Here is an 11,239-nt window from a genome sequence, read left to right on the forward strand (position 1 = left end):
AAAGGCGCTATATGTGAATTTGCATTTGCTTAAGAGCAGGTCGGACACATTCAATATGGCGTACAAGCTTACGTATTCTAAACCGCTTAAGCGTGGGTACTGTATTGTGCTTTATTGTATTGTACGCACATCAGTGACACCTAGTGGTTCAGAAAAATAAGCGCACTTCCCGTCAGGAAACGCGGTAAAACGCTATTCCGGTTTTGGAAGGACAGCGGCATGGCATCCGTCAGCGACGTGGCTAATGTTAATGGACGAGAAAACGGGGAGCCGGTGGTTAAGCGGCCACGAGAGAACGTCACGTCTGAGTTCCCGCTTCGCACCCCAAAGGAGCCTGCGAACAAAGTGACCGTGGTGCTCGGAGCTCAATGGGGGGACGAGGGCAAAGGAAAAGTTGTGGACCTGCTCGCAATGGATGCGGATATTGTTTGCAGGTGTCAGGTAACGCTCATAATTACACTTGTTACATCAACCAAATGACATTCATACGTCCTCTAATTAAAATGGCAGACGGTTAGAGGCCAGGGAAAGTCGTGTCAGAAAAGCAGTGGTTAAATGTATGACTTCGTTCCGCATATGGACAAGCTACGGTGCTAGCCTTGTTTGTTACCATGTGTTCAACGATAGATTACATTCACCTTGCACGAGAGAATCGTTGTGCTAATCTTTTCAAAGGGGTTGGCGAGTAATCATGCTGTGCTCCCGATACGGTTTATATGAAGTGAAATGATGTAACACGACGTGCTATCTCTGTTACCAGTCCGTGGGATGTGGCGTTTATGTCCCCTTGGAAATTCGAACTCTTGATTTTTTTTATTTTTTTTTATTTCTGCAGGGTGGCAACAACGCGGGTCACACCGTAGTCGTGGACTCGGTGGAGTATGACTTCCACCTGCTACCCAGTGGCGTCCTCAACAAGAAAGCCATCTCCTTTATCGGTATATTGGTTCTCTAATTTATTGTGGCGGACTTGAATTTAGATGGAAAGATAAACAGAGTATACATTAAGTCACATGACTTTCATTTGACCTCAAATTGAGCACATATTCACCATTTTAAGAAATGTCTTATTACATCTGCATTTCTTATCAAAGTAATGGAAAAAGTTTTTAATAATTGAATTAAATAAACATTTGATTTGTTGTCGCAGGCAATGGGGTTGTCATACACCTCCCTGGGCTGTTTGCAGAGGCACAATCGAACCTGAAGAAAGGCAAAGGTGGAAGAAAAAAAAAGCCTTTTGGATAAATATGCGTTTGTCATGTTTAATAAAACATTTCATGTGTTTTTTTCTTTCCATGTAGGATTACAAGGATGGGAAGACAGACTTAAGATTTCTGATCGTGCTCACATTGGTGAGTATATTTTTCATGTCAAGTCTTTTGAAATGTGCAAGTGTCTCATTGAGGGTCCCTCGGTCCACTTTTAGTATTCAACTTCCATCAGGCTGTCGATGGCATTCAGGAGCAACAGCGGCAGCAGCAAGAAGGGAAAAAGTAATTTTGCTAATTATTTTAAGCATTGTGTATCGGGCCCGCTGGAGAGACTGTTCTCAAAACTGACGTTGTTTCATTCACTGATATGTGTTTATCTTTGCTGCAGTTTAGGGACGACCAAAAAGGGCATAGGCCCCGCCTACTCCTCCAAAGCTGCTCGGAATGGCCTCCGTGTGTGTGATCTTGTCTCGGATTTCAAAGTCTTTGAGGACAAGTGAGTTTGCTAATTGCCTCAAATGGATGACGTAAAAGTCAAATATCAGAAAAATTCATATTTGGGTTAAGGTAGTAATTGCTTTGTAAAACAGCTGAGCAATTTTTTGCCTACAGGAGTATGAAAGAACACTTATTATTATTTTTTTTTTAAGGTTCCGCATGTTAGCAGAGCATTTCCTGACAATGTATCCAAATCTGAATGTAGACATTGAAGGCGATCTGGAGCAGTTAAAGGTGAGAGAGATGGCGGACTCATACACACACACACATGTATTGCGGTTCATCGAATGTTTTTTTCTTATTTTTTTTTATGGGTTTGTAATTCCAACAATAGAACAAAGAGTCCAGACAAAGTGGTAACGTTTGTCAACTGATCCCTTTCTCCAGGGATATGCTGAGCGACTGCGCCCTCTAGTGACAGATGGTGTTTACTTCATGCACAAAGCTCTTACTGGTCCCAGTAAGAAAATCCTGGTGGAGGGGGCAAACGCCGCACTGCTGGATATTGACTTTGGTGAGCGCCAAGAGCATTTGTCATTTCATCCATCTGACCGATCTTCAGCTAATAGACATGTCTCCATTTAGGCACATATCCCTTTGTGACGTCGTCTAACTGCACCGTCGGAGGAGTGTGCACCGGGCTTGGCGTGCCGCCGTCACACGTTGGAAGAGTGTATGGCGTGGTGAAAGCCTACACCACCCGGGTGGGCGTCGGTGCCTTCCCAACAGAACAGGATAATGTGAGTCATGATGCAACATTGTGAATTTAAATTCAAATTAGATTTGACTAAGTTGATTGGGACATGATTGATAAGATAAAAAAAAAAAGTAGAATCTTGTTTTGATCAAGTTCCTCAAGCAAACACTCATCTTTTCTTACAGGAGACTGGGGCGCTTTTACAATCGCGAGGTCACGAGGTTGGCGTGACAACCGGCAGAAAGCGACGCTGCGGCTGGCTGGACTTGATACTGGTCCGATATGCTCACATGGTCAACGGCTTCTCGGCGTAAGCGGGCATCTCTTTGACCAAATATTTCCTCGTCATTGTCACAATTGATCCGAGAGTCTTGTATTTGCAGCATCGCCCTGACCAAACTGGACATTTTGGACACCCTGTCGGAGATTAAAGTGGGAGTGGCCTATAACGTTGATGGGAAACCTCTGCCGAGTTTCCCAGGTAAGTGACAAACCTTCATGTTGATAGGTTTTTTTGTTTTTTTTAGCTCTGCTGACCAGCATGTCAAGGTGTGCATTTATAAATGGCTTTTGGTTATGGTGCAGCAAACACGGACGTTCTGACGCGCGTCACCGTGGAGTACAAAACTTTCCCCGGGTGGTGCCGCAGCACCGAGGCGGCCCGCAGCTTTCCCGAGCTGCCGTCGCAGGCGCAGAACTACATTCGCTTCATTGAGGACTTCCTGCAAGTGCCAGGTTTGTAAAATCTCCTTCCGCGTCACCAGGGAGAGCGACAGGCTCGGGGCGGGAATGTAAAACGTCCTTTCATTTCCTCTCGTTTCAGTCAAGTGGGTTGGAGTGGGCAAGTCCAGGGAGAGCATGATCAAACTGTACTGATCAGCGGCCACTGCCGTTGACTTCCTCACCCGTGGCCAGTACGACGTCGCTTTGCCATCATTTCACGTGTAAACTCCATCATAATGGAAAGATTTCAGCAGAAAGTCTCACAATTATCAATCACAAGTCAACTTGTGTGTTCCAGCTGATGTTTCTGTGTTTTTAGGGTGTCAAGTTTTACAATTGGGTATTTACTGTTTAATCATTCCTTTCCACAGTGATGAACCCCCCTTTTTTAAATTCTGAAGCTTATGCTTGTTTACCCTTTAACAATTATTTACCGACTTGTGAGGAGTACCATCAGCATTTTTTTAAACCTGAGGTGGCATGATAGAGTAGCTAGCATTCATGGCAACGTGAAAGCCCATTATGCAATAATGTTGACGTTTTTTTTTTTTTTTTCTTGAACTGTTTTAAATGCATTTAAGTTGTTTGTAACCGTGATTGTTAGAGTGTGTGTTGTATTTTTGGAGCTCATTCTCACCACAAAAAAAAAAAAATATCGGATTTCCACGCCACAATTTTGCCCCCCCCAGAAACCATTGATGTAAATATAAAAAGAGACTCGTAATAGTAAACGTCATTCGGTTTCTATATGGCATCATATTCCCCTTGTGGCTTGCTATTGTCAATAAATGGAAACTTCAATCTTACAAGTTTTAATCCTACATTGGGTGATTCCAGTAATTATTACTTATAAGAAATGTGCAGAATTATTCACCCTTCCAGTATTTTACTCCCTTTTAAACCTTGCTGTAAAAGCTTTTCAGTGCCTGGAGGAATTAGATTAAACTGTAAAGTGGTTTCCTCTAGAGATCGATGCTGAGGTGTAAGTCTTTCTAATGCAACTAAAACCTTCATTCTTGCACTAACTGATCAAAATAGTCACGCAATAAGTCAAACTTAGTTTTGCTTAAATTCTCCTCACTTGTTACAATTGAGACTAAATATCTCTTTGTATCCAAATTGTAATTCGGTCCTTTTTGTCATTTCAGAGCTCGTCATAGAGAAACAATACACTCGCATGCATCCTATGAGAAAAGCACCAAAAGCAGAATTCAGTCTTGTAACACAATACCATTCAGAAAATAGTGGTGCATATTCTTTTTCATGGTGCACCTTCACTTAAATAAGCAAAAGATGCAGACGTTTGCTAACCAATCCATTTTCAGCCTCAAGAAGTCTGCATCATCAAAAATGATGCAGTTAATTGAAACTAAAGTGCTCTTAATTGCACGCTCGTCAGAGCCTCCCTCCCTCTGCATTTTATTTACCACCATCCTCTTTAGTAAATGTCAACACATTTATGCGTCAGCTAACATTTCGAGGGGAGGTATTTCTTTTTTTTTTTAATTCCTGCCTAGCTTCTTTACAGGTGAGCAGTTGCCCTTCACTGGATGGACTTTAAGCGCAAGTGTGTGGAACCAGAGCTAAAAAGTAACAAGTAAGTCTTGTTTTTTTTCTTTCTTAATATTTAACAAATGCCGCCTTGGTAAAACAAAGATATTGCAGAAGTAAGGGAAGCTTTACTTGTTATTTGACACCCCAGCAGCTTCCCTGTGACTATACTGGATAAACAATGGGGAAATAAATGAATCTATTTACATTTGAACAATTTATGACTGACAAGATGACAAGATAGGAAGGAAATGTGTTTCTGCTTTAGTCAATCTAGAGACAGACAGTCACTCCAATGTAAACTGAACCAAGGGAGATAAATGCCTTGCACTTGATCTGTTGAGTGCATGATACAAATCCAATTTAAACATAAGTACAGCACCAGGATAGAGTTCATCATAAATAACATTTTACAATTGCGGTGCTGTGCACATTACCAATGTGATGCTTTGCTTTATGTGTCTGGCCATAACGTTGACATTCAAATCACAATTGGCAGTAACCCTCACTTTGGATTATCCCTGTCAGAAAGGTTTCAACTGGTAATATAATATGGTTCTAGTTTTGTAGGTCATATGAATAAAATGATTTGTGATGAGTGCATTGCTGTTGGCTCTGCGCTGGTTACACAGGAATACTCATTTGTGCATTCAAAGTAGCTATGGCATAACCAAATAGAATGCTTTTTGTCTCAAGATGGTACGGTGGAAGAGGCTAAAGACAAAGGACAGAAATAGATGCCAGTGAATTTGATTTTAGGATGGGTGAAGCAACAGACATTTTTAAAGGTCTGGAGTTGCAAGCCATTGATGAGAAAAGCATATTTAACAAATAAAATGAAAAAACTTGCAGGTATTAAAGTTTCTGTTGGTAGGTGTGCAGCATTTGCTAACACCCACATCCAGGTTGTTCCTAATTAGCATTATGAACTGTTGAGGAGTCTCATTTAGACAAAAGTAGCACTTGGTCGCTCCCATCTTATGGCATGCTTACACGTTATTGTTTGTGATTCAATTTAAAAAAAGCTGAGTACTACACTCACCAAATGATCAACTGTGCTTTAAATTTGGCGCACACACAGACTACTACAGCACTTGTGTCAAGTAGTATGAGGTTATCGAGACACGGGAGGCTGAGCTGGCTCCCCAGTGGGCACGGATCAGACCTCAATGAATCCCACCATCGATCCCACACAAACAGCCGCAAAGGGGGGCGACCACATGATGCAATGTCCATTTCCACATTCCATTTCATGCATGGTGCTTTTCTTCCTCCTCCCTCTTTGAGACCAATCTTTTTCTCTCTCGTCACCATCGTAATGTCAGCTTGATTGAGTATTTTTCTCCTCCCTCGTGTGTTCAGCCTTGCTTCTTCCTCACTCACACACACACATTGCTGCATGAGGCGACTGCAACTCTGGCTTCTTATTTTTCTTCATTTTTAAGGTAGGAGCACTGTGCTGAATACATTACGGACCCCCTCGTGTTAAAAGAAGGATTATTAAGGCATGGCTGGCAGGCAGCTGCATCATCAGCATCATCTGCAGTGCTGTTGGCACGTTGTAATTTCCTTTGTCGGCTGCTGTTTAATCTCATTGTGTCAGGGGCTGCATTCCTTTTTAAAGTTCAATGGCTTTTGCGAGAAATGAAGTAATCACATTGATGGCATGTGGAAACGGGATCAATTTATTTGATTTCTGCTAACAAGCTAAGAGGACCGCTTTCAAAGATGTTGTGGCTGGAACTGTTCAAGACATGCGTGTTTATTTTCAATTGAAAATATGTTCAAGGCGAGGTTCACAGGAAAAAAAACTTCCTTTGACTCTATTTCAATATCTCCAGCTAAAGTAGCTAAAAAAACTGAGATTTGATTGACAGCGTCAGTAAAATAATTTTTTACTGCAAACTATCATCCAAAAATTCAACTCTGGTATTGTCACATCTTTCAATGGAGCCTCTCAATCTTTAGCCATGAATAGGTCAATACAGACATGTCGGGGGTTGGATGGATTAGCCAATCAACGGAAGCTATACAATACAGTGCAAATGATAATAAACGTGCCGTTGAAGGATTGCGCAAATGAAAATTGAGCAATATATTTTTAGAACCAGCATCTCATTGCATTGCAATAATGGATTCAAAACAAGAGGGTGTGTGTGTGTGCCTCATTCTAAATCCTCTATGTACTGTAGTGTCGCCTCCAACAGAGTGTGATGTAGATGGGCTCCCCAGTGGTTACGGATCCAGGGAATCCATCCTTAGGCCAGGGGAAAAGAAAGACTGGAAAAGAAGAAGGCGTGGTCGCAAGAACAGGTTTGCAGAGCCACATCGGGGTTTCTTTCCTTATTATTGTTGACGTATTGCTTTTTGGGGTGTTTCAGCCACAGCAGCTGGGATCCAGGTCATAACAACACAGAGCCTTGCAGAGAAAAAGCTGCGCCCACGTTTGAAGTGAGCGGAAGTGCAGCCATGCGCTGCTCCACCCTGCTTGCCATCCTCACAGGGGTGCTACTCTACTTGGTGCTGGGCGCCGTGGTGTTCAGGGCTTTGGAGACGCCGCTAGAAGAAGGCAAGCATAAGAAGCTGCAGGGGACATGTCAAGAATTCCTGATGAACTTTACCTGTGTTGGACCTGATAACCTGCAAGCTTTCATCGAGGTATCATGCCAGATATTCTCACATTCTTTTTGATTGATTGGGAACTCACTAAACAACTGTATTAAATTTGATGATGTCATCAATGAATAGCTAATATTTGCGTCACAATTCTGCTTATTGTTGTGGTGGCCATTTTTGGTTGTGTGTGTTTTTTTTCTTTTTTATCACATACAGTGTAAAAAATGTAACTTAAAATATTACTGAAGTTTGTTTTCTTAAAATTTTAAGTTTACTAATTTTAAAATATATATATTTTTTAATTAATTTAAATTATTTTGTTATGACACCAAAATGTATTGCAAATAGTAAGCTGACAATAGCCAGCCACACTCTTTAAAATATATTTCAAAGTGAATAATGAAGAGGGTAACTATTCCTCCAGTCCAGTATTCTGCCTTTTTTAATTTTTTAGAGCCACTATAGTTCTCATGTATTCAGGAATGCAAGCATGACCAAAAGAAGTCCGAGTGAGTGTAAGTGGCCGGCCACACCACATTGCTTTGTGACTTTAAGCATTACACTGCACTTTTACATACACACAGGAAAAGCACTGGTTCGTGAAGCAAATTTAAAGCTTCGTGTTCCTATCACGGGATGACATACTGATTTGGAATATCCAGTGTACTAAATTGTTCCAAATTCCATGGCAGGGGGTGGCAGAGGCCATCAGTGCAGGCGTGGATCCGAGTAGTAACGCCACCTTTGTCAGCCAATGGAATTTAGCCAGTGCCTTTTTTTTCTCTGGGACAATCGTCACGACTATTGGTGAGTTTCCTCCCCTCCCGCAATCCTGCATGATGACACGATCGTGATTTCTTTTGATTCGACATATCCAGGTTTTGGAAACATCTCACCCAAGACAGAAGGTGGTCAACTGTTTTGTATTTTCTACGCCTTGGTTGGAATTCCATTCTTTGGCATCCTTCTCGCTGGGGTCGGAGACCATCTTGGGACCGGGTTGAGGAAAACAGTTGCCAAAATAGAGAAACTCTTCCTGGTCAGAGCAACAAAAAAAAATGGAACTTGTTTGTTGGTTTTGTTTGATGCACTTTTTCTTACTGACAGAAATGGCGCATCAGTCAAACCATCGTCCGAGTGATTTCTGCCATCTTGTCCATCCTGCTTGGCTGCCTGCTGTTTGTTGCAGTGCCAATTTTGGTTTTCCAAAGGGTGGAGGGTTGGACCCTGCTGGAATCGGCGTACTTTGTCGTCATCACCTTGACAACGGTGGGATTTGGGGACTATGTGGCAGGTAAGCCACACTCGGACAAATTGAGTGATTGAAAGAAAATGGTAGCAACAAAATATACACTTTTTGATATAACCTTCTGATACTCCTCTTGAAGGGGATTCTGGGCTTGAAGGCAGTGACCACTGGTACAAGCCTTTGGTGTGGTTCTGGATCTTGCTGGGTCTTGCCTACTTTGCATCCATTCTGTCAATGATAGGAAACTGGCTTCGAGTTCTCTCAAAGAAAACCAGAGCTGAGGTTTCAATTCCTCTTTGTTGCTTTTATTATTGGAGTATTGTCTATGATTGCTGATTTTATTCTCCTGTCTTAGATGGAGGAACTGCGGGCCCATGCCACTGACTGGACACAAAACATCCAGAATATGGATTTTCGAATCTCGGGCAAAATTGATGACCCCTTCAGACGGCGCCGGAGAAGGCGGCGCCATCGTGCTCGCCGCCACGGTCAAGGAACTTCAGCTCCCGGGGCTCCTGAGGGAGAAGTTCAGAATGAGAGTGAAACGGATTCAGAATCTTACTCCTCTTATACATCCTCCAATGAGTCCGAGTCTGGATCTGAATCGGAAAGCACTCAAACCGAGCCTGTGGACAACGAAAAGCAGGACCCGCTCTTTTCTCAGCCTCTTGACTATTTTGGGGAGAACCTAGCATTCATTGACGAGTCATCTGATGCTCAGAGCGGCAATTTACATTTAGATACTCAATTGGATTCAAAATCACCTCATCTTAAACGTGGCCATACACACAAAAGGAGGCGCCACAGGAGGCCTGAGCCACGGAGAAGCCCCAAAAATGATGGAAACAAACCATCCGGTCTTGACGTGAAGGAGCACAATGGAACCACACAGCCGGTTCCAAGTATACCACTGAAGCCTCAAGTATAAAAACCATGTCGCTAGCACAAGAAAGGTCATAACACAAGTTCTTCACTGGAGGTGGGACATGTTAAGGCAAAAAGGTTTGCATATTTACAGGCACATGAAAATGAAGTGTTGCACAAGCTTTGGCCGCATGTTTTGCAGATGCTGCTGTTTACTTTTGCGCGAATGCCTTAATGTTAAAAGTGATGCCTTGGCTTTCTTTGCTGCTTGAAGAATTGCTGCCCTCTGCTGGGCTGAGAGAGGATCAACAGTTTCTTTCTTGTAATCATTTATTATGTAGCTGTCCAAAACGATGCGAAAAAAAAATAATAATCAGGAAGGACCAACCAAAAATCACACCATATGTGCTACTATTTTGCTGGTGCTGATCTCAGACATTTGCCTAGCAACTTTCTTGGAGTGCTGTACGTCCTTCTGGAATCAACCACTGTGTTTTACAATGTTTACTGTGAAAACAAAACATGATGACGTTGCTGATTAATGTCTTCTGTACTGCATGGACTGGTGGACTGGAACTATTTCTCATGTTCTGTACAGAGATGATCTCAGAGCAGCATTTCTTTTAAATTGTAGATACATTTGGCACGGCATATTATAGAATGTAAATCTGTCTGGACTCTTCTCTTCTTCTAACTTTACCACATTATGTACTGTATGCTGGTCAGGACAAATTAAGACTAAGCTGCAAGACTGGAATAGCACACATACTGACAAGAACGCGCTTTGGTAGACTCAAAAGACTCGCAACAATGCAGTATCAATCACAATGCTCTTTATTTATCTCTCTCTCTATATATATAAATATATGTATATTTTTAAAGGTCATTATAGTCAGTCCCTGCAAAATGAACAAACAATTCCAGAGGAGCTTGGCAAATAGAAGAGATGCTCGAAGCCAAGAATAAATTGCTCAAATTCATACGTGGCGGGGACAAGTGGCACATGGAAGAGAGAACACACGCAGACTAAATATACACAAGAGGTGCATGTGATGATTGTAGACAGGTGAAACACTTACAGCTTGGAAAAGAGTACAATCGCCATGCCTGGAGGAAACGTGTGAAGTGGAAAAACAATTAAATTATATAAGAAATTAACACAAGTAGGTGAATTAAATTGACACTCTATTTTGGGAGTGTTTTAAAGGGGTCCTCATTAAGGTATTTTTAATCAATACAACTTAATGTATGTGATCATTCTGAGTTTGCCCTTCTGGTGTACCCATCTTGGCCACTGGGTGGCAGTATAATACAGTCATAATGACAAAAGAAGAACAGAACGTCTAATACGCTAAGATGGTGTAATGATAATTATTTTTTATTGCGGATAGAGAAGATATGACTTATCCGTCTACATGTGTTGCTCCATCTTTTGTGTTCAAATCTTTGTCTCATCTATTGAGTCTATGTTAAATAAGAAGTATACAGATAGTGAGCAATCAAGCACCCTGAGCAAATGGGACAGTTTACTGTAGCATGTATAAAGATGACAGGCAGCCTTGTGGCATGGCGATCAGGAAGTCAGCAGGCTGTGATGATGTGCACTGGCAGTGGGTGACCTTTTACTGGAGGACACACGCGCACGCGCATACGCACTCAGCTGCTTGAATGCCATGCACACTCCTGCTGCACTCTCCCTGCTGCTGCCACCAGAGGGACAATACTGACTCGTCTGTACAATTCACTCGTGACCTGCAGAAAATCGTCTCTTTTATGTGTTTATATGGATCTTACTTGAAGCAAATCCCCATACTGTCAACTTGCCAA

At 42.1% G+C, this 11,239-nt stretch overlaps 2 protein-coding genes across 3 annotated transcripts; both read left to right on the top strand.

The window, feature by feature from the left end:
• Window positions 1–170: 170 nt before the first annotated feature.
• adssl (adenylosuccinate synthase, like) lies at window positions 171–3,953 on the top strand. The gene is made up of 13 exons (XM_037269728.1): window positions 171–441; window positions 836–938; window positions 1,151–1,219; window positions 1,305–1,355; window positions 1,430–1,496; window positions 1,603–1,710; window positions 1,865–1,946; window positions 2,100–2,226; window positions 2,298–2,452; window positions 2,595–2,719; window positions 2,793–2,890; window positions 2,995–3,144; window positions 3,233–3,953. Exons 1-13 carry the CDS (start codon window positions 220–222, stop codon window positions 3,283–3,285), a joined length of 1,410 nt encoding a protein of 469 aa, XP_037125623.1. The 5' UTR covers window positions 171–219; the 3' UTR covers window positions 3,286–3,953.
• A 338-nt stretch (window positions 3,954–4,291) lies between these two features.
• LOC119133825 (potassium channel subfamily K member 4) lies at window positions 4,292–10,083 on the top strand. Of its 2 annotated transcripts, none has more exons than XM_037269994.1 (8): window positions 4,292–4,729; window positions 6,876–6,996; window positions 7,065–7,341; window positions 7,992–8,106; window positions 8,178–8,338; window positions 8,407–8,593; window positions 8,688–8,830; window positions 8,904–10,083. In XM_037269994.1, coding segments are annotated over exons 1-8 (1,578 nt in total). In that variant the 5' UTR covers window positions 4,292–4,728; the 3' UTR covers window positions 9,477–10,083. The 2 variants fall into 2 exon arrangements, with proteins under 2 accessions (XP_037125889.1, XP_037125888.1); XM_037269993.1 differs by having other exon boundaries at window positions 4,292–4,722.
• The last annotated feature ends 1,156 nt before the right edge of the window (window positions 10,084–11,239 follow it).

The sequence above is a fragment of the Syngnathus acus genome, chromosome 14 (genome assembly GCF_901709675.1).
Source record: "Syngnathus acus chromosome 14, fSynAcu1.2, whole genome shotgun sequence".
NCBI lineage: Eukaryota > Metazoa > Chordata > Actinopteri > Syngnathiformes > Syngnathidae > Syngnathus > Syngnathus acus.